General features: G+C 35.6%; 1 protein-coding gene across 2 annotated transcripts; it reads left to right on the plus strand.

Moving 5' to 3' along the window:
* Positions 1 to 892: 892 nt before the first annotated feature.
* On the plus strand, positions 893 to 24,427 carry LOC135157461 (heparan-alpha-glucosaminide N-acetyltransferase-like). 2 transcript variants are annotated; one of them, XM_064112971.1, is made up of 8 exons: positions 893 to 1,057; positions 10,529 to 10,695; positions 15,737 to 15,864; positions 16,491 to 16,609; positions 17,615 to 17,684; positions 18,635 to 18,692; positions 19,538 to 19,644; positions 20,905 to 24,427. In XM_064112971.1, the coding sequence occupies exons 1-8, from the start codon at positions 976 to 978 to the stop codon at positions 20,987 to 20,989; spliced, it is 816 nt and encodes a 271-aa protein (XP_063969041.1). In that variant the 5' UTR covers positions 893 to 975; the 3' UTR covers positions 20,990 to 24,427. The 2 variants fall into 2 exon arrangements, with proteins under 2 accessions (XP_063969041.1, XP_063969042.1); XM_064112972.1 differs by lacking the exon at positions 893 to 1,057 and adding an exon at positions 8,749 to 8,843.
* The last annotated feature ends 2,133 nt before the right edge of the window (positions 24,428 to 26,560 follow it).

Raw genomic sequence — 26,560 nt, forward strand, 5'->3', positions numbered from 1 at the left:
AGGTGTGATAGATGGGGCCGTACTAAACCAAAATAATGGTGTGTAAAGGTAAAACCGACGACCGACGGACCCGTGACATAACAATAAAATATCGCTGTACTTGTTTAGGGGTTCATTTCAGGAAATACTTGCCAAGAGTATCGTTTTGTTTCTAATACTTGTTAAGGGGTGCATTTTCAGAATATGGAAAATACATCGCTGTACTTGTTTAGGGGCTCAATTCTGGGAATACTTGCCAATAGTTTTTGTTTCCAATACTTGTTAAGGGTAGGGTTTCACACGCCAATACTTGTTAAGGGGTGCATTTTCAGAATATGGAAAATACGTGTTTAGGGTGCTTTTCAAGACCCCGTGGTCGCACATGGTATCCACTCGTCAATGGAAGTGGCCCCTCCGGGGCTACCAGATACCGTTAGGAGCGATTTTTTTTTCAGTTATGAAATAAACAATTTTAGACGAAAAAAAATGTCCATTGTTTAATTTTTCTTGGAATATCATTATTACAATATTATTTTCATAGAGATATATACTAATAACGCGTAATTAGTATACATCTCTATGATTATTTTTCAGCTTTTTTTTTTTTTTTTTTTTTTTTTGGGGGGGGGGGGCAAAAGCTCGCTCCCTCCCCCCCCCCCCCCCCCCCCCCCGCTATTCCAGTGCCTATTATTATTATCTCTTTCGGGGATGATTTTTTTTCCTTCTTTTTTACTAATACCGTACATGTATTATGCTTATTTGTTTTTAAACAACAATACCATATATATAGACCCCTCCCCCAAGTAGGTCCATGGTTGAGCCATAGCAGTAATATATCTCTATGGGTTGAGCAGCACAGCTCGAACGGCCAGCGGCGCGCGTCGCGCAGCTATACGTTATACCCGTCGCGATCCCGTGATCATATCATATGAAGAAAGTTACCGTGAAGTTCCTGCGGAAACACTTTTTACTCACTGGTGGTTAGAAAAAGTAGGAATGACTGATGAAAATATGACGTCTTCGAATGCTATGTCTATTATCCTTCTATTATCTTCAATTTTATTCAGTACCCTTTTAGGTAAGCCTGTCTGTCATTGATAGTTTAATTCAATTAGATCTAGGCCTATGCCTTGGGTGTGTCCCATACGTTGATTTCTGTGTCTGTGATTGTTAGAGTGTGAGTTGTGACCGAGTTATGACAATTTAATTTTTGGGATTGATGTCTAATTGTTAGTGTAGGCCTAGTCTAGTGTACCAAATGCAAAGTAGCAGTGGCGTAATAGGCTTCCTAGCCTCCTAGCCTAATTTCACCAGGAAAATAATTCAGAAAAACAGGAAAAAGAGAAAAAGGAGAAAGAAAGAATGAAAAAAGGGTTCCAAAGCCAAGCCCACTCTGGGGCTACACCGCTATTCCAACGCGTGTTGGAAAAGTCGACGCCAGACGGGTACGTTTTGGCCTTGAATTTCCAGCAAATTAATCAAAATTACGGCCTAAATTTAGGTCTATGTTATCAATTATATACTAATTTCATAATTATCATGTAAAACGGGTACTCACGGGTTCTTTTCTTTCCAAATTTTGTGTTTTCATCGCCTCTTCTGGCCAACTCTTGCGATGGATTTTGTCGCCATAGGATCCTGTACGTGCAAATCCAGGGCGAGTTGTCACATGACGCTCGCGAGTCTCTAGGGGTAATGGCCTTTAATCAAGGCGTTCTTTTTGCTATAATTTTATAATGACGCTTAAATATCGAAATCAATGTAGGCGAGTCTGTGCAGCAACCGCGTAGCCAGGATTTCATTTTGGAGGGGGCGGTAAAGTGCACGCGAAGCGTGCCAACACTTACAGAGCGCGCGAAGCGCGCTCCCTAGGGGGTGGGTGCAGGGAGGGGGAGTTTCCCCCTCCCGCACGAAGCGCGAAGCTTTTGGTGTTTCATAAATTAAAATGAAAAGGAGCCGTCTCTCTTGTCTCTAGTACCTATATCAGCTCCAATTCAGTTGACTATATTGTGATTTTGAACCTTGTTTTCATGAACCTTGTTTTCAAAAGTGATTGTGAACGCACAAAAAATGAATACAATGGAGGAAATTAATATAATAACCCTGCGCGAAGCGCGGAAGCTGAAGCGTTTTATCATTTTTTTTTGCCATGTAAAGGGTCCAGTGAAAAGGGTATTCTCAATGATATATTGAATACTTCCCTTGGAAAGATCAGATTTGATTACAAACAATTTAGCGACAGTGCACATATTCAACTCGCAAAACAGAGGAGAAGAAGTGTATATGCCGGGAGGGATATTCATCCCCGCGCAAAGCGATGAAACTCTGGAATTTCAAAGAGCGGACTTTTCATCAAATGCAAATATCTCTAATACCCCATCGGCTCTAATTCAATTGATTTTCTAAGATTATTGAACTTCATTACAAGGAAAATAGTGCACAAAAAGTTGAAACTTCTGTGATTTATTGAAATTACATAAAAAAGGATGCCTAATTCTTTGACTTATCCTGAAGCGTTTCATTTTGAATTATAAAGAAACTTAAGTGTCATTCAAAATTTCAAACTGAGGGCGCAAAACAGGACAGGAAATGAATGTGCAGAGAAATGACATGAAGTTTAATAGAATTTGATAAAAAGTATTGTACTTTTTTATTTAATACGACACGAATTTTATACCTTCCTCTTTTAAAATTAGGTACCTGTTTGCCCCAAAATTATGGTTGTTTAGTAATGAGCTGAAAAGCGGGAGAAGTTGACTTATGGAGGTGACGGCAGAAATTTATATAATGATTTTACACGCCCGGAGCCGACCAGACCAGAAGTTGCGCGATCAATTAAAAAAAAAGATAACTTCATATACTTCGGCATAACCTTACTCTAATTCCATGCCCTAATGTATACATTTAAACTTTAACTGGCAAGAAACACATATAGCTGAGGTGGAAAAACCGTGTTGGGAAACAATGGAGAACTTCAGTATTGTCATTTAACCGCGCGCAGCGCGGAAGCAAAATTCATATATACATTTAGAGCAAGAGTGAAGGACTTTCTCTTTTGAGAAAAAAAAAAAAGAATAAAAAAAAAAAAAAAAACACAAAGCTACCTTTCTTCCCTTTCCTCCCTTCCCTTTTCCTTTTCTCCTCTCTTTTTCCCTTCTTTTTTTTTCTTTTTGGGGACGTTTTGGGGGGGGCGACCGCCCCCACCGCCCCCCCCTGGCTACGCGCCTGCTGTGCAGGGGCATAACAGGGGTATATAAGAGGGGGCATAGTACATGTCGCATGTGGAAGATACAAGTTACGTAATGTTAGTCCCGAGCACTAGCGTACCTAGGGGGGGGGGCAGTCTGCCCCCCCGCCCCGATGAGTCACAAACCCATGCAAATTACATATCTCTGCCCCCCGGCCCCCCTGACGAGCTTGAAAACCTATTTTGCCCCCCCCCCGACGAGCTTGAATACCTATTTTGCCCCCCCTGGCGAGCTTGAAGACTTTTTTTTGCTTGTCAAATTTTTTCTGGTACGATTGAAGACCTTTTTCATTGAAGAGCCTTTTTTTCCTTTTTTTTTGCTTGTCAAATTTTTTGGCGGCCGATTTTGCCCCCCTGTGGAAAATCCTAGGTACGCCATGCACTGCCCGCGCTACATGTATGTTGGTAGCCCTGGGACCTCTGGATATTAACTAATCCAATTTAATTACAGATGGCAGATTTTTTTATTATCTGAGTAGCCCCCCCCCCCCGGATTATTTGTTCTCACATTACTTTCCTTTTTAAATTTCCTTTCGTTCTTTCTTTCATTTTTCTTTCTTTCTTCCTTCCGTTGCTCCTATGTTTTTTTTTCAGGTGAAATCCACTCGGGGGATGGCCAGCCATGCCCCCATCTGTTTATGCCTCTGAGATGTAGGCTATACTCATGATCTTAATCTTCGATTTTCCAAAGTAGGGGGGTGCAATTTCTCAAGTAAAATTTGACAACCCCCCCAAAAAGGTTATCACAGAAAAATTGTCATTTTGTCTCGCGTAAGATTTGACAAGTAAAAAGAAAAGATGGTTACTAAAAATAAAAGACTCATTTTGTCCGTGTAATATTTGGCAAGCCTCCCCCCCCCCCCAAGTTTAACATATCGGAGGCGCGATGGCTCAGTCGGTAGAGCAGGGGTTTCGGATCCGGTGACCCGGGTTCGATTCCCAAGTGGTGCGCTAGTGCCCTTAAGGCTTATCCTCATTACCAGGTCCCTCGGAGAGGACCTTAAGCCGTTGGTCCCCTGGTTGCTTGCTCACAGGCATTCGTGCTTTTTTAGCAGTCAGGTAAAAAATCTCGATATAACATAACATTAAAAAAAAGTGAAGGTCATTTTGTCCTGCGTGAAATTTTAAAAGTAATAAAAAGATGGTCACTAAAATTGAAGTTCATTTTGTTTGTGAAATATTTGGCAAGCCCCCCTCCCAAAAAAAGGTTTTAACTAAAAATGATTGAAGGCCATTTTGTTCCTCTTAAAATTTGTCAAGTTTAAAAAAAAAAATCACTAAAAAATGAAGGTCATTTGTCCCACGTAAAATTTGACAAGCCCCCCCCCCCTAAAAAAAAATGAAAGGTAGCTGATAATGATTGAAGATCATTTTTTCTTGCATAACATTTTACAAAAAAAAGTGTGTCACTATTTGGCGAGCCCCCTACCCTCCAAAAAAAAGGTTTAATTAATAATGATCGAAGGTCATTTTGTCTCTCGTAAAATTTGACAAATAAAAAAAAAGTTGTCACTAGAAAAAGAAGGTCATCTTGTCGCGCGTTATATTTGGCAAGCCCCCACCCCCCTAAAAAAGTTTGTCATTAAATATAGAAAGTCATATGTTCAAAGTAAAATAAATTTGGGAAGCAAAAAAGAAAAGGACAAAAAAGAGCAAAGAATATGAACAAAATATCCCCATTACAAATATTGCTGTGATTCTCATAAGGAGGTGGGGGGGGGGGACTTAACTTTGTACGAACGACATTTTTTTTTTACATCCAAAATATTGACTATGAATCTCAAAAGGTGGAACGGGCCAGAAATGCTCAACCCCCCCCCCCCCCCGATCTGCCATTGATTCCAATCGATAATGACTTTTCCCTGCAATACTGATGCTTGAAATCAAGATACTGAAGATTGATATATTGTAATATAAATTATGAACGTCTGACAAAAAGATAACCAACCGATCACCTGACCGATCAGCTGACCAGTACGTGAATCACATCGTAGTTGATCAGTCCCCACAGCGTTTGGAACGCTCACCAAGAATTCAAGAAAAAAGACTGAAAATGTAAGTTTAACCTCAATCCATTAAATTTCAAATGTCGTAGAAGTTTCCTTATCATGTTTAAAACTAATTAATACCTAAATTGTTACCATCCACTATGTATTAAGGCGTACATTTGCCAAAGTTCTTGGGTGCAAATAGAAACGGCAATGTCTAACCGGTTTTATCACTGATGTCGCCTATGAGGTCCATACATGTAATGTTTGGACCTCATTGGTACTAGGAGTGGTACCAATGAGGTCCAAACATTAGCATGTATGGACCTCATAGGCGACAATGCGTTAAAAACAGGTTGGAACTTCTAACCGTACTGTTTCCTGCACCCAAGTATGATATTACTCCCAAAATATGAGTTTTGTCCTCGTTTGTTTATCATTTATTAAAAGATTGCCCATTAAATATATTCCTATTCCTAATTTGAATTTAATAAAATAAAGGGAAACTTACATTCGAGTCCTTTTTCGATCTTTTTTTGGCAGTCAGTCCGGTCACCGTCGAGTGCGATCAAAGCGGTATGAAGCTGATTTTCAGATCACGTGATACGTGTGGTCATCACCTGATCGATCGACTATCCTTTTTTAAAGACCGCAACAATTATAAATTTTATTATAAAATATATATAGAATAAATTATTGCATAATATTATATATATTTCTACAATTAAAAAATATATTGTGATATAATTTTAATATTTGACGTAAAAATCGCTATTGAACAAAATATTTATTAAAAAATAAAAAATCAAACAAAATAAAAAAGCCTTGGACACAGTGCAAAAAACCTAACGATTTGGCCGCGTTGTTAACAACTATCGTAAGGGGCGCTTTATTTATAAATAAAAAAGAATATGCAGCTGTCTATGGCGACGTGGTTTGTCGCGAGATTTGAGACAAATCCGTGGGAATTCTTGAGAAAATACATCAAAAGAACCATTAAAGTAGTAAATAGATTATACATACCTTGTAGACTTAGTTTTTAAGGTGATATTAGTGCTTAGTTCTAAGCTAGGGCGGCCCAAACGCGCGTGAGCGGAGTCCCACTTTATTAACACGGGTAAGTATTGCGGTGTCGCCTAGAGTGGTCTAGGCCACTCACACTAATACGAGGTTCGTATATATATATAAACGAACCTCGTACACCGGACCGTGTTTGACCGTAGATTTTCGAAGTAGTCGGCAAACATTGCTTCATTGCTGAAGTAATATTTGCCGAAACTCCTTCTCGCTACGCACCGGGGCTCTTTCCGGTAAGTAGCGATACATAACAAAATTATACATATATATGATATTTATACTAATTTCATTTAAAAAGAGCAAATTTCGCTTACCCCAGCCTAGCATGTGACTTCGTATGTCTCTTCTACGGAAATACAAGGAAGCCCGTTGGTGGCGCTAATAAATTTCACAACCTTGATTCAGCTCCTCGGTAATTTTATAACTGTGTCTAAATTCTTTGAATGCGCAATTCTTATTATTAATTTACTAATTATGGGCACCAATAAATAAAATACCTTCAAAAACATAATTCAAGATTACTATTTGCGATGATAACACTTTTGTTGCAATCAATTTAAAACGATGACTAATATATATATTTTTTTTAAATACACATGCCTGGAACGAAACCAGCAGTACAAGCAGTATTAACGAACGTCACGGTATACCAAAGTCTATACAATGAAAAGATTGGACACTTCACGGACTTCGCGTAATGCCTTGCGTCGATTTGCGTGTAAAATAGTGTAGGTTCCTAATCTTTCCCTTGTTGTGTCTTTGATATGAATATAAATCGCGCGCCCTCTTTAGGCGAAAATTGATATCTACGCTGACCAAATTTTATCTCCGTGAAATCTTCACTAAAGATCAAGAAAATATACATTTTTTAAAAAAGAAACTTCAAGGAGAAGTCACGGAATGATCTAAATGATTCGGTAAGTGTCATAGCAGAATGTGAAATACCAGATTATTGGTGATATTTTATGTGGGCAAAAGCCCACTATCTTTTTGACTTGTCGTGTGTGTCGCGTGCATATGACTGATATTCCTTCGCACGCGAGATGATATGAACCCATGGGTGGTCTAGGCAAAGCCTAATAGTCTTGAGGACTCCATGATGATGTCTTTTAAATAAAATTTGACATATACTTCTTCATCATTGGAGTCTTGAATCCCCTCCCATATATGCATAAGAGAGACATGTAAACACAGGTCTATGGATTTCCCTAGGAAATCCATCTTTTTTATTAAAAATCATGTAAATGATAGTGATTTTATTATTCTCTACACCTTTCTACGCCTAAATGCATAAGAAGGTTTAAAATAATATTCGATTGAAATGTGAAAAATAAAGGTTTCTTATAAGACCGATGTCGTGTAGATCCCTCGATCCAAATGTACACAAATCAAATACAATAGGGTCGTCCCTTGAACCGCTTACATATGACGTACATCCGGTTAGCGATGCCGTTTTGAAGAACAATTTATAGATAAAAATTATTATTTTACAAATAATAAAATTTATTACGTGATTATAAATAATTAGCAGTATTATACTAATTATTTATAATCACGTAATGAATTTTATTATTTGTGAAATAATAATTTTTATCCGTAAATTGTTCTACAACACGGCATCGCTAACCGGATGTACGTCATACGTAAGCAGTTCAAGTGACGACCCTATTGTATTTGCGTTGTGTACATTTGGATCGAGGGATCTACACGACATCGGTCTGGTAAGAAACCTTTTATTTTTTCACATTTAATTTAATATTTTTGTAAACCTTCTTATGCATTAGGCGTAGGAAGGTGTAGAGAATAATAAAATCACGATCATTTACGTGATTTTTTATAAAAAAGATAGATTTCCTAGGGAAATCCACCTGTGTTTACATGTCTCTCTTATATGGGAGGGGATTCAAGACTCCAATGATGAAGAAGTATATGTCAAATTTTTAAAAAAAAGACATCATGGAGTCCTCAAGACTAGGCAAAGCCTTGCCCTTGTTAGTATACTAACTAACCTTGCAATACGTGTGAGTGGGCAAAGCCAAGCCAAGGGAAAGGAAAGAAAGAAAAAGAGGAAAGGAGGGGGGAAATGGAAAAGTGAAAAGAAAGCTATTAAAGGAAAATAAATGGAAGGGGAATACGGAAGGAAAGTGAAAGCGTGAAAAAGAAGGAAAGAAGAATCAACAAACCATCCAAATATACACTTTTCGGGGGGGGGGGGGGATTGAAAAGAATCCAATGACCGGTGTAATAATATGCTTTGAAGAGCAGCGCTATATAAATATTAGCTATTATTACATTTGCATGATACTTTGTAAGAAAGGGAAAGAAATGAAAGAAGACAAAATGGCAAACAGAAGCGGGAAATGAAGAATGGGATGAGCCAAAAGTTAAATTGGTAAATGAAAAGGGGGCAAGAAAAAAAAGAGAATAACTTAATCTGAGCCAAAATGACACTGAGCAGACACCTCACCAATCATTGAGACGGATGAAAATGGCACAGAACTGGAAGCCTGACTGCTGGGATCCACAGCACTCTTCCAGAATCTCGGGTAAAGGTAAAATTAATAACACGACCGGGCTGCCGAGGATTGAAAGTAAAGAATGGGAAGAAAGCTGGTTGGCATATAACATTATGTATTAACCCTAAAAGAGCCTGGTTATTTTGACCCATCTCACAGCCGAGGGGGGCGGATTCCCCCCCACCTGAGATCTCGCCCGTCGATCGCACGAGTGCCGCGAAAATTTGCACAGTGGTAGTGTGCGATAAAATCTACAAGGCTGTATGATTAATTTTTCTGAAAAAAATAAGATTTTTTTAAAATGAATTAATTATGCTAATTTATTCATGAAATAAAACATTTGCTCTAATCAACTTATTTTTATTCACAGACTCTTTGTAGGATTCTGATCAAATGTACATAAAAAAAAAATTGGTATCGCAAATTTTTTCTTTTGTTTTTTATTGTGTTTTGGATGGAAATTGTTGCAGACTTAATTCAGATCATAAGCAAGACAAAAATGATTAATTTTAATCAGTAAAAGTAGAAATAATGATACATTTATGAATTTTGTCTAAATATACAATTTGCATTGGATTTGTACATGAATTCACGTTTTTAAGCGAATTTGGGTCTGACATGCACTTACATAATGTTGCGTAATTTCGTAACCGCGTATCGCAAATTTGGTCTCAAAAGTTGCACCGAGACTTGAAAGTAAAAAGTCAGCGAGCGACGCGGTCAAAAAATTTTGCGCGGCGGATTAATCTCGAAAAATGTTGAGGGGGCGGATTCCACCCCCCCCCCCCGGGCCTTTTAGGGTTAAGTCTATTATAAGCTAAATTTTATGCAATAAAGTTAGAAATCAGGGCAAAAAAGTCCTTTGCCAAAGGTTAGACATATCCTCCTATTAATTATGCATTATATCTCCCCACCTAAGTAAAGCTTTACGCTGGCAAGAAATACCTTTACAAAAGCCTCTTGATGTTTACTTCTATAAATCTTCAAAGCTACCGGGGGCTCTGCCCAAGACCCTGTGCAGTATAGGGGCTCTTCATCTGTAACCTTCAAAGGGTTCAATATCTGACCCCTGTATGGACCCTTTCTGCATTAAGCTTTACGTTGAAGCACTGGCCTATTAAGGGTGGGGGTCACAGCTAACGGAAAATAAAGGAGACAACAGAATGAAATGAATGGAAAAATCAAGCACCAGGCTGTCGAGCAGTCTATACCACTCTGGGTTCGAGTGCCCCCCTATCGATTTCCACTATTTTTTCAATTGTTATCACCCCTTTTTATCCCAATTTACCTTTCATGGGGCTTGTGCAGTGAGAACAAATTTATGCAGTCTTTACCACTGTGGGGTTGAAAGTCCCCCCCCCCCCCATTGGTTTCCACCCTATTGAAAAATTTGTTCTCACCCCTACTTATCCCCATTTACCTTTCATTCCTTTTTTCAAGGGGCCTATCTCGTGCAGTGGGAACAAATTTATGCAGTCTTTACCACTCTGGGGTCGAGAGTCCCCCCCCCCCCCATTGGTTTACACCCTATTTTTTAGTTCTCACTTCTTATCCCTATTTACCTTTAATCCCTTTTTTCAGGGGGTCAAACTCATGCAGCGAGTACAAAGTCATGCATTCTATGCCACTCTGGGGTCAACTTCCCCCTCCTCCCCCCCCCCACAGTTCGAACCCTATTTTTCAATTTCTTCCCCAATTACTTTTTTAATCCCTTTCTTCAGGGGGTCCATCATATGCGGTGAGCAGTCCAGTGACGAATGAAGAAGGCGTTTATCAGTTTCTTGTCACCCATGAAAATGTCATCTCCCACGACACAGCTTTCATCTATGTTTCTAATGGCGTGGAGGAAAAAATAAACATCTCAATTCAAACCACAGAATGCTACAAGGTGGGTGTTACTTTGAGGCCGTTCTCATAACCCTTTCTGAAACTAGTTTACTAGGAACCGATTCAGGAAACCAGTTTGGAAGATCGCTTTGCTAGCATTCCCACTTGATCACCCGAAAGTGGTTTTCAAAATTACTTCACCTAAAGTAATCTTGTTGCTATGGAAACGCTCTCAGTGATGTGACACATTTCGCACGAAATCGCAGCGGTATTCTACACCTGTCGTGTGGAGTAGCACGCTCAAAATGTGCGAAGATCGCTTCACGAAGAACGGTTGTGTCCTCACTTGTGCTAAAACCAGTTTACCGAGGTTAAGCGTTCTAGAAAACTACATCGCGAAGTGGTTTTCCGAACTTGTTTGGAGGATCGCTTCGACCATTCTCACTACACGTTAAACTAGTTTCCATTGAACTAGTTTCCACTAAACTAGTTTCCAGTAAACTAGTTTTAGGAATGTAGTGAGAATGGTGTCTTTGTAATATATGTAAAAAGAATATATTATTTATTATCATATGTACTGTAATGTAAAGGATATACATGTAATATGTGACCAGCCTCACCAAAACCAAAAATAAATCGTGAGGGAAGGTTCTCTGTAAATAGCTAAAATGTTAATTTGGCCTTCAAAACGTAAAATGAGAAAATTTTCCATCTCAAAGAGTAACTCTTCTTTTTCATGTATACTGTAAAATTTTAAGTTGTATAGTCAAATAGATGAAATACAGATGTTTTTTTAAATCGTCTTCCCCCGGGCAGAAAGCTTAGAAGTTTAATACACAGTGAACACATTTGATGCTTGAATGAACCCTGAACTTTTGGCCTCGTTTTCTCATTCTTTGAACATCTCACTGAATTTCTTCTACGTTCAATCAAGTACTTGTGTACGTTATTGTTGATCAACATTATATATCATTTTAAACGTAGGATGTGCTTGATCAAGCTCAATAAGAATCTGAAAATTCATTCTGGGCGACTTATTGTTGGTTTTAGGGTGGGAGGCCGCAGATCACATAATATCTGATTCAATTCTGTCGCAGCTTTGGGAAGTTTGTGACACCAATATGCAGGACTTTATGCTCAGAAGTTAGCAAACCCCACTACAACATGCTCTCCTTCATGCTGAGTGTTGAATGTAGACAATAGCACTACAATGTTCGGCAAGCCCAGAGAAACAAACTATTTTGAATGTAATGTTTTTTTCGCCTGACTTCACAATTAAATATCTAAAACATGGCAGAACTTGAACACTTTAAACATGTTTATTTTCTGGTGGGGTTCACTAACTTTTTGAGTACCACTGTATGTAAGGCATACCACCAAGCAAACATTTTGTTTTGTTTTGTTTATCACTACCTACTGCCTAAAACTGCTGTATTGGATAAGCTTTTGTTTTAAGCTTTAGCAGTGATTGGGGATTTCCCAGGGCTCTATTTATTTAAATTCAGTTTTCATTCCCAGGCTCGGGGGGGGCAAAGTGCCCTGATTCCCTATGCATCCCCCCGCCCCTGATACTCATGGTCCCTTCAAGGATTGCATTGATTATTTAATCATCGACACTTGCAAAATCATACATCATCTCTTTATGATGTGAAAAAACATCCAATTTGCAATATGTTCAGAAATCTGTTGTGCATATTATTTCAAGTGGCAAGAAGGGACTCTACAATACTCATATTTCATTTTCTAGGTTGTACACCACACTGGCATCTTGTATTATTAAAGAAAACAAAAGAATGAATACAAATAACATTAACAAATTACATGTATTTTGTTCAAATGAAAACTAGCATGAATCTGATCTTGTATTACTTGGAGTTTTAGGCATGCTGATTTTCGTTGTTTATATTCTTTATAAGCCCATATTTATGATTTTGAAACACCTTGGCCCGAATTCACAAAGGTGGTTTTGAAAACCCACGGTTGAATCCATGGTTTATGTAGATTTCCTGTATAAAGCGCGTATCAGCATTGGACATTTTTTAATATACGCGGTAAAATAAGCGTAATTTATACAGGAAATCTGCATAAACCATGGACTCAACAGTGGGTTTTCAAAACCACATTTGTGAATTGGGGCCCTTAAGTTTAAAACCTGATACAACTTTTCATGTAAATGTGATCCAAGAAAGCCATTCACAACTGCAGTTTAAGATTTGTTGGTTTGATGAGATAAATGAAATGGGTTATTAAAGATACTGAAAATTGCCGCCAAGAGAAGAAGAGGCTGAATTTACTGGACATAGCAATTATAATTGCTAATGAAGAAATTCAGCAGTGCTAAATTTTATATAAGGGATAAGGGTAGGAGATTCAAACGTTTTATTTTCATAATATGATGTGAATATCAGAATCATTTTATGATAAGGTTACACTATGCAGAAAGAAGTGGCAGGCTTCAATAGTACTTTATAATATATTCTATCAAAAGCAAAGCTACATATGGGTTATTCCACAGTTACCCACGTTACATTTGGAGACACCTTGACTCATACTTGGAGCTGTAACTCCATTATTATTGATAGGAACTAAACATCTCTTTATCACAACATAGTAGGCAGTCTGACTATCCTTTGTATAAAAACAAAACTTGGGAAATTTCATTATGCTCCTGGCAAATCTTTGAAATATGTCGGTTACTCATGTTACATGATTTGGACATGCATAAAATGAAAAGTGGACATAAGTGAAAAGTGTCCTCATACAAGGCTTTTATGAAAGTTGATTATATCCATTTCAAAGAAGTATATTAGGGAGACAAATTTGTATATAATTCAAAAAATAAAGAACACATGGTTTTTACTAGGGGTTCAGATAAAGTGGTTACTCACGTTACGGTTCAGATGGGCTATATGTACAAAGACACATTGAGCTCATGTCCACCAACCTATGGAATTGCCCATATGGTAAAAATCGTTAATCACAATTATGAAATGTTGATATGGATTATAATCAGGAAAAAAAAATCTCGGGGAGGGGGGGTGTTACTTTTCACAACTTATTGTTTATATCTGCAACATTAGATAAGCTTTAACATTGCAATGAATGAGGATTTCCACAACTCTTTTGAGTATTATGGGGGTCAAATCACCTCCAGTCCCTATGTATTCCTCCCCCCCTCCCCCGATCATAATCAAATGATTGGCTGGTACTAGTCTAACAATGAGGATCCACAACCCGTTGTTATTATAACACATAATACTCATCATTTTGCCCAGGCATTATGATAATAATCACACACACACATGCCCTCAGCTCTGCCTCAGGCATGCCCAAACTGCTCCAAAGGTACATGCTGGGTGTAATTCTTTCTAATAGCTTTGATGATGTTATTGATTGATGACAAGTGATTTAACAAATGGTAATTGGTATGAATGGATACCAGGTACTCACAGTATTGCACAAATCCAAATAGCAAACATGACTCATGGTCTGACGATGTTTGATCTTTCTCAGATTAAGTTTTCATGAATACGACCTAGGCCCACCTCATGCAACGTACAACACACACTCCAAAATAAAACCTTCAAAATCATTACCGGTATTTTAATAAAACAATATTCCCTTGCATTCATTTATGATCCATCTTTCATCATAATCCTTGTGATTATTATTTTGTATTCACGAGAACACTAAAAAAATGTCATTGTGGGCATATTCTTGTGAGACCCTCTATTGGTAGAAAGTCAAAATTTTGCCCACAAGCTATATTCAATTCTTTTTTTAAGAAGTCATTTCAATTTAAGGTCAATATGATCATGTATGTCTGTACTGTGTACTATTTTCAGTTGAAACTGGCTGTGCAAAAAAAAAAATCAAGCATTTATCCACTAAATCAAGAGAAATTCAGAAAAAGAATTGTCCAAATATTGCTTTCAGCACACAAAGGGTTTTGAATGAGGACATGGTGATATCATATCTAACCTTGTACATCATTGGATGAGTGCCCAGGCCTGAGATACTAGTTGACATTAAAGAGAAATTCCAGTATTTGCAGTAAACACTGATTTCATGAGAAAGTCTGTAAAACAAGGCTTAATTGTCAGTTTATCATCGAGGATCTAGATCTGGTACAGTTACATAAACTGAACTTGAAATCTTGAAATCTATGCTGAAAAATGTTCAGACTGAAGATCCCCAACACAGATAAGCGCACGTGGGACAGTGTATAATTGTTGCTTTGAATGTCGGGCCCGACGCTCTACCCGAATCCTGTGCTTATTTGCTGATTTCTCAGCAATTACACGATTTTTTCCAGAATCCTTTGGCACATACGTTTTATTTATACAAACAGACATTTTGGTGGTCATTTCATTGGATTCTGTACGAACTCATTTTGATATTGTTACCAAAACTAGCATTTACCTTTAAGAAGAGTAATCTGATATCAGTCTACATTGTAGTCTATGACATCATCATTGCCTTTGAAGAGCATTTTGACCTTGTAAGGTCAAAGCTCATAATTGAAGCCTGCCCACTTCTGCATAATACATTATTATTGTGGGCGCGTCGTGGTCTAGTGGTTCTGACTCTCGCCTTTCAGACAGAGGGTCGTAGGTTCGAATCCTAGCCATGGCGTGATTTCCTTCAGCAAGAAATTTATCCACATTGTGCTGCACTTGACCCAGGTGAGGTGAATGGATACTTGGTAGGTTTAATTCCTTGATGCATGAGTGCTGAAAGGCAGCTCGAGCTAAATAATAAAAACAATGCGCCTCGGAATAGATTGTGTCTAGATAGATGGTGCTCTACAAATCCCTATTGTTATTAAAACATTTTTATGCTCATATCAAGTGATGGTAATTTAGAGATAATCTTAAAGAATGTAGAGAATGGCATTCTAGGATATGAAAATATTTTTAAAGATAAAATATCAAGAAACATAATGTTCAGAATACTGCCCCTTGTCTTCAAGAAGTTACTATTGATGTTCAAATCAATCATGTTCACTATCAATGGTTTTATGCAAGTGGGCTAACATGATGAAACCTACATGTACTTGTAGGTCTAACCATCCGTGGTCTAACCATCCCTTTCTTCTGCAGTGTAAACTGATATTCCTTGGTTCTGTCAATGTGAGGGAGCTGGTTGAAGTGCAGGCGGATACATCATGGCCGATTACCATGGAGATAAGCTTGAAAGACGAACCCCCAAACAATGCAACTGTATGCAGGTGAGTGAAATCTTATTTCTTATTTTCATGTTCATTCTCTTTTTTGCTGGAGTTTTTTGATTCTCAGTCTTGAACCTAATCATCTTTCAGCCTGGGTTTAATCTACTAGTATCTTCCATTTCTGCTTTTTGCACTGATGTTTTTTCTTGATATGATGATTATTTTTATTCAACTGTCATGATTTCATATTTACTTTGTTATGATATCTTTCCTCACTTCTGATTTTTTTTCTTCTTAGATTATTATTTTTTTACTTGAAATGATTCTTTTGTTTATTCATTTCATTTTAATTACCCGGTGATTATTTGTTTATTTATTTATTTTATATATTTATTTATTTCATATTTATTCATTCATTCATTCTTTCTTTCTTTTTTTTTCTTTCTTTCTTTCTTTCATTTATACATTTATTCAGAATGATATCCTCACCTGTGTCTGGGAAATGTAAAGACAAATGATTTTCAAATCCTTAGGTCTCTCTTTTTAATACCTTGTCACTCTCAATGTCTATATGGAGAGCTTTTTAATACAATTCTTTGAATTATTTGAGTTTAATTTTTGACAAAAAATCCTCAATTTCTTAATAAAATATGAACTTTTTTCTTTTCTTCTTGTATCTTAATCAGTTTGACTTACCACTTTAAACAAAATGGAAACTACACGTGGTATATCAACAGTAAGAAATCCACGGACACCTTCGACTGTAATTTGGTCACAATGAATAATCCTCCCGATGCATTTATCCGTAAGTCAATAATTTGGTGTTGTTTCTGTATGTATATTATATGAATAATCCTCACGATGCGTTTATCCGTAAGTTAATAATTTGGTGTTGTTTCTCTATGTATATTATGAATATTCAGATGCAAATGTTTGAGTTTGAAACGCTTATATTCGTATTCAATTCAGGTCTACCGTCTAAGTTTTTTACTTTATCAAGCCGACTTACTTACTCATAGCCAATGTGACGCCATATAGGCAGAGCCAAATAATTGACTTTGCGTATGTTCATTTGAAAACTGCACGCAAGCCAGACTTAATCCAGGTAGACGGCTGACTAAGGTTTAAGCAAAATACTTAGACAAAAATACAATTTAACACCAAAGAGGGATAAGCATTTTACTTTTAAATACTGAGTAAAATACTTGAAATTCTGGCTTATGTATATACCAGCCCAGAACTAGATCTATGATTTTACCTATTAATGGTAGTGATTTTATTTACCTGATTGCTAAGAAAGCATGAATGCTTGTAAGCAAGCAACCAGAGGACCGACGGCTTAAGGTCCTCTCCGAGGGACCTGGTAATGCAGATTAATTCCTTACCAAAGGGCACTAATGCACCAAGTGGGAATCAAATCCGGGTCACCTCAGTCCGGAAACCCCGCTCTACCGACTGAGCTATCGCACCATGATGATTTAGTGACAATTAAACTTGATTTTACAGACATCCTCATGAAATCAGGGTTTACTTCCTTCTGTCTGTCTTAAAGAGCATATTTGATGATTAATTTTTTCATACAGTGACAAGAAACATTAATTGTAGACATTAACATAGTCAGGATGTTGAGGATATTTGCATCCTCAAGGAATATATTCGCTGAGTAAGAACTTAATAAGAAATTATTTATTTACTATGTGCGCATAATTTGAATAATTGATTTTCAAATTGAACAAAATCAAATCAAATGAAATATGAGGTCTGCTCATTACTAGTATTAAAGTATTTTGTAATGTTTATTTTATTACAGCTATCTATGTAACCCTTGGTATTTTTGCTGGAATGGCTTTCTTCTGTATTCTTGTAAAACAGCTGTTAAAGTAAGTTCATAAATTTATGTTAAATCCTTTTTAAACTAAATAATGACTTTTAGATAGTTTTTTTACTGAATATTTGTGAACAACCACCCTGAAATTAACAATAAGTCACAAGTTTCCCTGGGAATAATCAAAATAGTAATTTGGTCTCAAAAAGCCAAACTTAGAAATTAGCTTACTTAAAGAGCAATTCTTCTTCTTCATACTGTAAAAATTTGAAGTTCCAAAGCCGAATAAATGAAAAGAGACAAGATTCTTTGACGCCATTTTTCGGACTGCTTAGAAGTTTCAACAAGATTGCACAGTGTGCACACCTCATGCTTGAGTGAATTCCAAACTCCAAACCTTGTTTTATCATTTTACGAAGCTCTCGCTGAATTTCCTTTGCATTTTATCAAGTACTTGTTGGGGTTGTTGTTGATCAATTTTTACAAGTTACATCTCATTTAAAAGCTAAAGTGCTTTTTCAAGCTCAGTAGAGATCTCAATATTCATTTTGGGTGATTTATTGTCAGTTGTCGGGATGGCTGGTCAAAATTGACACACATGTATGCATTCTCTAGGTATTCAAAAACAAAATGACAACAGTTCACATCTACAATTTCAGTTTCAGTTTTATTTTTTCATTTCCAACAAAACAGTAGACAAAATCCATCATAAATACAGTTATAACAATTGAAATGTAATGCAATATATATATATATATATATATATATATATATTCATCTTAATTATACATTTGAAACTTAATATGGATCATTAAATATTTGTGGCTGAAAATAAAATGCCGGAAATGGAGAGGTCCACTGTGAAGCTGTGCTTGTAAATAGTGGATGTGAACTGTTAATTCAACACATGATTAACCTTTCTAACAATTGGACAGCAACAATCTTTGTATGCGGAATGTAATTCAAAATAGTAATTTTTGTTTTCTTTTTTGTTTGTTTATTCAGGTCTACTGCAACCCATCGCTTTCTGAATTATTTTGGCATGGAGAGAGTTGTATCAAGTGTAAGTAATACTGCAGTCACACCGGTGAGACCGACTCCAGACCGATCAAATTTATTACATTGTTACCAATGACATAGTATCGGTCGGTTTGGAGTCGGTTTCATTGGTGTGACTGAAGGCCGAGATGAGTCTTGATATTCAAAAAATCATTCGGCTTTAAGAAGGGTGAAGCCAGTCAGAGTATGTTTCAGGATAATGCAATAGATGATAATTTTACGGGCCTTTAAAGATGAATATGTTGATAATCTTTAGAACGTAGTTCATGTTGTATTATCTTATGTTTTTGGTATATTTCAATATAGCATTCCCTCAAGCAGACATGTTGGAGGAACAAATATGTGCATCAAACCGTGATAAATCGTTTTTTACGCACAGATTTCCAATTGTTATCCCTTCCACTGTGACATCATCTGAAACTACTCTCTGTCAGTGTGTTGCTGTTTGTCATCTTTCTCTTTCTCCTCATTTTACTTCTTTTCTCTTCTGTTTCTACTTCATCCCCTTCACATCCCCCTCTTCTTTTTCTTCTTCTCAAGTTCTCTTCTTGTTCTTGTTGTTCATGTTATTCTTGTTCTAGTTCTCCATCTTTTTTACCTTTTCTTAATCACCTCCTCCATCATCTTCTTCTGCTACTACTACTGCTACTACTGCTGCTGCTGCTGCTGCTGCTGCTACTGCTACTACTACTACTACTGCTGCTGCTGCTGCTGCTGCTGCTACTACTACTACTACTACTACTACTACTACTACTACTACTACTACTACTACTACTACTACTACAACTACTCCTACTTGCACTTTAATTTGATCATTTATCAATATATCCAATCATTATTCTCCCATAGGATCTAGGTACACCCGCTAACCCCGTCTCGGAAGCTGACTCAAACAGCATCCAACGACCTAGTCGGGACAAACCAAAGAGACTCAAATCCTTAGATGCTTTTAGAGGGTAAGTCAACATTCTTTGCCAACCCATAAATCAGTTTGATATACAGAAAACATATTTCCGCAGTCATTTAGTTAACTATTTCTGCCCCTGGCATTCCAGTGGTTAAACTCTATTTCTATTATGTATTGTTCATTCTTTGATATTTGAATTGTTTGTATTCTTTATGTAATTTTTTTCATTTTGCTAATTAAGTAATGATTATGATAATAATGATAAACAAGTTTCATTTGATTGAATAGATGATTGAAATTTTTTTCATTTGTGATGTAATAGAATTTTATGTACAATGTAAGCAATCACTTTGAAGAGATTATTACAATCCTGATGTAGGATTCAACTTGACCATACACTGTTGCTACACACCACCCACTCCATGTGGAAACTTTCCAACCAATCCTGTGTTTAATGCTTTATGTAATGCACATTAATTACATTTCAATTCTTACCCCTCAACCCTCAGGTTACTTTGAATAAATCAATTTATTATTTTTTTTTTATTTGAATGTTAAATTTAGATCAATGTCATATCAAATGTTGTCATTGCTGAGCTGTAGTTTGGTCCATGAACAAGTATCTTTTTGTTTTCTGAATACCAATTTTAAAGATTATAAATATTGTGATAGGTGATATAGCTACAATTGTTGGTTAGACTTAGAAGAAGATAAAGAGGAGGAGGGGGATATGTTGGTACTCATGTATAAAATCCAAATATTGAGTTTTCTTCTTGAAAATGTGTTATTATTCTTGATACTCTATTCTTTGAATATTCTTTCCAATTTTGTATCATGATCGGAACAGAATAATACCCTACTTAAGAGCTACCAACTATTAAGGAAAAATCATACTTTTTGCGATTTTTATGTCATGTTACGCCATTACGCTTTTGACCTCAAATATCATACTTTTATGGTAGAATAGGTATGTACCGTACACACGTTAGTGGTGAAATGTACTTGCCTGATTAGGCAAGCTAGTGCTTCACAAAAGTAATGTAGCACACTGGATAAATATTCCTAACAACCATCCTGTAGGGTTGGCAAAACTCTGCATTATGCATCAGTACTATATTTATTACCTCTTCTAAGAAATTTATGATACCATGTGGCACATATGACCTTATGACTTTTATCCCAGAATTATGACTTTTATGCTTCCGGATTATTACTTTTTACTTTTAAAAATTGGCAGCTCTGCCATTTTGATTTCTCCCCCTTTATTTCTCTATATTCTTGAATATTCATGAATGACCCTTTTCTCCAGGTTTTCTCTGATTATTATGATCTTCGTGAATTATGGAGGTGGAGAGTATGCTTTCTTCATGCACGCTATTTGGAATGGTTTGTAGCCCCTCCCTATTGAAACAAATTAATCTCTATAACACACATGCCATCTTTAATATGCTACACCAAACATTTATGTACAATGTTAAAGCTTGTCTAAAGCTTTGGTGATGGGTCAGTTATGTGAAGAAATCTCTTGTATCATCAAACATTCCAATATTACAAGGGCATAGATGTCATTGAATGCCTTTTTACCTATTTGCATTTGAATGTGACATTTTCCTGATTTAAATTCAATGGTAGCAACCTCTCTCTTTAATATATTTTTTAAATTCAAATTAGCCGTTTGAGCACTTGACTGTATATATTTAGAAATTGAAGATTAGAAAGCTTCTGACAAGGTTATATCCTGAAATTATCAGCCCATTCCGTGGCTATAAAGCAGGGGTTCTCAAACTACGGCCCGCGAGACTCTGCTGGTTTTTTTTAATCACTAAAGTCAAAATATGAAACACAGCTCAATATGATTACATTGTGTATCCATGAAAACAAAATAATAGTAATGGCAGTCAAATCAATTTGACATTAAAAAAACGTTTAGTGGAGTCTTTTCTGTCTGTTCTACTTTCTTATTAGATGAGCGCGGCACCACATAACACGTTGGATTTGAAAACACATGCGCACACATTCCAACACGCAATCAATTTGGTTAAAACGTAAACTTAATTGCCGGTTCAGTTTTGCAAAGAAAAGAAAGGTGGATGCTGAAAATCGTGTTTTCCACCGGGGTTTTCCATGAAGAATGGACAGACAAGTATGCATTCATTTTGCCGCAATCGAGCACAAGGCCAATGTGTTGGCCAATCTAATTTGACTACAAAAAATTGATAGGCCTACTCCAAAACATCTGTCTCAATTCAAGGTATGTGTTAAAATTGACTAGGTACAATCTACATTCCTTTTAACAAAGTACTTCAATTTTATTGTCATTACTATTGAATCTCGCTGTATTTTGAAATCTTTTCTAATTTTGCCTTTGTTCCATATGAAGCTGTTATAAATTTGTTGGATTAAATTCTCCCAAAACACGGGCCAAATTGCACCAGAGAGCATGTAGGAACCCGGCCGCAAGGGTTATTCACGCTTCGCGCACATTTTTTTTTTCTAAGTATCCACTTCACCCTGGCCCTTTCAGGTTTATTTCGAGTCTCATCTGGCCCTTTAAAGAAAAAGTTTGAGAACCCCTGCTATAAAGTAAGTGTTTTATATAAACAAAACAAAAGTACAGAGACATTTTATTTTGATTGGGCACCTGGGGCCCATATCACAAAGCTTAGCAATGATCGTAGAACATTTTTCTACGATTGATTGCATTGACTATAATGTACAATCAATCGTAAAAATCAAGCGTACGATTAATCGCTAATCTTTGTGTTACGGGACCCTGATCAATTTGAATTTTAATGTAAAATCAGTAAATTTATCCAATGAAGCAGATTTTAGTTGATATCCTTCATACGAGAACCGTTTTGGGGCACATGCATTGCTAATTTTGTAATGAAATGGAATAGTGACATGCACTATTTAGGGATTTACCAAAATTAAAGATAGGCTTTAATAGAGTGTCTGTTATCAGTTGTATAAAGGTGGATTCTCACTCTTATTTTGCCACAGATATTTAATTCTTAAGTGCCATTTAAAGTAAGCAAATTTGTAATTACTATTTATCAGATGAAGGTCATTGGACGCGAACCATAGTAAATGTTTTTTTGTAATCGAAATCGTTAAGGTGAGCATGATATCATGTTTGTTATCCCATTTAAAGAATAAGAGTAAATAATAAGAGTCATGTTTGGTATTTGGCAATGGATCAAATGATAGCCAATCCGTTTAAAACAGAAAATGTAATAGTAGCTTTTCCCATTTTAAAAAATTAACAGTCCCTACAAGTCGTGCCATATGGTCTAAGCATTTGTTGCTTTATTAGAGTTGAATATCGCAGATCGGTATACCAGGCAATCTTATATAACATCTTATTAAATTAAACATAATGATTAATTGAGTACATATCCAATCGATGAAAGAAATGGACAGGTAATTTGCGTAAAGTTGCTCGAGAGCTACATGTAATTACAAAATGGCTTTATATTCCACCTCAGTCATTTGGGAAAGCACCTTTCCCTTTCAGTTACAAAGCATTGCACACACACACTACTCCAAGTTTGAACCACTACACATGCTTATTGACCTCAAGATATATCTATTCTCATCATATTTCAAATAACACTCTCCCCTTCTGTGTAATAATTCCCTCTGCGCCTCTAAATATGAAACTAGATAGAAGGCGCACTCTAAATGCTATATATTATAATGATTATTAACTGTTAGCCTTTACTGTGGTTTAGTTATGTCCATTTACTGTTTTAACACTTGCATGAAAAACTAAATAAATAGTAAGGGTCCTATTTAGACCACTAGAAGATGAAATAAAATTCAAATGGTATGCAAATATGGTATACTATTTGGGTGTATGTCTAGTATATATATTTGAATTTGTTTCATGAACTCTAACAATAATCATTACATTTGTTTGTATTGTATTCATTGTATCAGTACATTGTCAATTATTTGTTATGGATCCCACTAAATTTTAAGATGCTACCTTTACTATGGTTGCTTATCACCATGTATTTACCTATGTGACTTTTACTTAAAAGGATGGTCCAGGCTGAAAATATTTATATCTTAATACATAGAGTAGAATTCACTGAGCAAAATGCCAAAAATTTCATCAATATCGTTTAACAAATAATGAAGTTATTGAAGTTTAAAGTTTAGCAATATTTTGTGAAAACAGTCGTCATGAATATTCATTAGGTGGGCTGATGATGTCACATCTCCACTTTCAGCACGGACCATCCCTTTAATAAATACAGTAAATTGAATGGCAAATAAAAAATGTATAGAAAGCTTACCTTCCAAAAGGTCCTATCACCATTTTTGATGAAAATTGGGTTCTTGATATTAAACTAACTATTAAGGACCTGTTTATAACACAGAGATACACATATTTTCTCATATTTAAATCCCCAATCTACTTTCCTTTTTAAGGACGTTCCACTGTTAAAATGAAATCCATGTCATTTTCACCAAATTTTGCATAGAGTTACTTTAGCACCTGAATATTTCAAATATGCAAACAATAACATGGGTTCATGTGCTTGATTTTTTGCTATTGAGCTTTGAAGTTCACCCAATTGGAAGTAATCGAGAATCGCGTGTTCAAAAGAATTTGGCATTTTGGCCACAAGATCACCACGTTGAGGTTAAACCTACATTACTAAGTCAAAATCCATTTAACTTTTATAAAATTTTACAGTTTAGTTCAGAATGGTATACTAAAGATGGATAATTAATTCATATTGCTATTTGTCTGCCCTTTTAAGGCTAGCGGCACCTTCATTTCTTTCAAATGGTGTGAAATATGACAAAAGCATAATCTCAAAAAGTTGAAATTTCTATTAAAAAAATCAGAGAAGTACAGTAAATGCTCCACTTTATTAAAAATCCATGTCATTTTCACCAAAATTTAGAAGCTTGTAGGGGAATGTGTACTTAAGTGGTTTAAACATTAAAAATAGGGGTTCATGTGCTTGTTTTCAGACTATCTGCACTTTTATTGGAGCAAGTGAGCTATTTAAAAACACCAAAAAGGCTTTGTATCAATGTGAGGAAAAATTCTCAACGACTCCACCATTTATTCAAACTTGATGCCATATTCATCATACTTTGCAGCACTTCAGAATAAAGTATTCACTATTCAGAAACTGTAAAGATATTTAAAAAAGATTGGTCCATGGATTTTTTCAGCTAATTAGCTTTATGAAATAACACATTGGATCTGCAGTCAGAGTGCAGATCATGTGAAAACTTAACTGATGCCCATAGCTGATTAATTACCTGTTCATCCATTGCGACGTCAACGCACATAGCGTAAAATATGTGCCGATCATAATGCGCACAAACATAACTGTGGAACGTCCTTAAATTGGCAACATTTATACATTTTTTTTTTACACAGTTGAATAGTTTGGGAAAAAATTTAGATATTACACAAATCCTGAAGAATTGTTGCAAGACATTGTTTAAAGGTTGCCAATTTGTACTTTAAAACATTGATTTAAAGCACCGTCTTTCTATGAGGCGCCGAATGTACCAATATTATATAGAACAATTATTTGTTATATAATCATTATTTATTAAATAATAACTATTATTTATATATAATTTACATTTTATTTGTAAATAACTACTATTATATAAAATATCATTTCTAATTATTTATATATAATTCCAAGTAATACTTCATTATTTGTAAATAATAATAGTTCGACATTCCATTATTTATAAATAATGATTATTTGTTTTTCATTATTTATAAATAATGATTATTTGTTTTTCATTATTTATAAATAATGATTATTTGTTTTTCATTATTTATAAATAATGATTATTTGTTTTTCATTATTTATATATAATGATTATTTGTTTTTCATTATTTACAAATAATGATTATTTGTTTTTCATTATTTACAAATAATGATTATTTGTTTTTCATTATTTATAAATAATGATTATTTGTTTTTCATTATTTATAAATAATGATTATTTGTTTTTCATTATTTATAAATAATGATTATTTGTTTTTCATTATTTACAAATAATGATTATTTGTTTTTCATTATTTATAAATAATGATTATTTGTTTTTCATTATTTATAAATAATTTGTTGAGTTTTCCATTATTTATAAATAATGATTATTTGTTAAATAATGAAAACGTCTACTTCATTATTTATAAATAATTTTTTCGAGTGCACCATTATTCTCATTATTTATAAATAATCATTATTTAATGTTCGAGTTTTCCATTATTTATAAATAAAGATTATTTGTTAAATAATGCCATTATTTATTAAATAATGCCATTATTTATTAAATAATGCCATTATTTATTAAATAATGGAAAACTCGCTATAACATGCAAATGTAGGACCGCCCATGATATGAATATTCATGATGCGATTTCCTTTTTCGTGATTTTTCTTCACAAATTTTTGTCCATTTCCTCTTCATAATGACATTTCTTGAAGCAATTTTCTAGGGATATGGTCTGATTGTAATATTCTTCATTTTCTATATAACTTCGTCTTCGTAGAAATATCAAAAAGTGTAATTTTATACGATTTTTCCTACAGTTCACAATCCCCATAGGCGCGCGTGTACGGTAGGGACAACCGGTGAATCGACGGAGTGCTCTTCATCGAAATACTACGTTGGTTGGTCCCCGGAAGTGGCGGGCGGAATTTAGCCCGAATCCTCGATGGAAGTCGATCAAGTGCATATGAGCTGAGAGAGTGAAATATCAGTGTACTTGTACAGGCCCTTCTACTTTTTATAAATATTTCTTGTTGCTTTTTTGGTTAAGTTAATTTTTCCTGGTGTAGAGATAAGTTTCAGTTCTAATAATGCACTTCAAATACATTTTGGAGTGTCTGTTTGAGGCGTTTGGGGCGATTTCACCCTGGCCCCAAAATGCTCGCAACAACAATACGGGGGCATGATGACCCCTAATT

The sequence above is a fragment of the Lytechinus pictus genome, chromosome 18 (assembly GCF_037042905.1).
Source record: "Lytechinus pictus isolate F3 Inbred chromosome 18, Lp3.0, whole genome shotgun sequence".
Classification (NCBI taxonomy): Eukaryota; Metazoa; Echinodermata; class Echinoidea; order Temnopleuroida; family Toxopneustidae; genus Lytechinus; species Lytechinus pictus.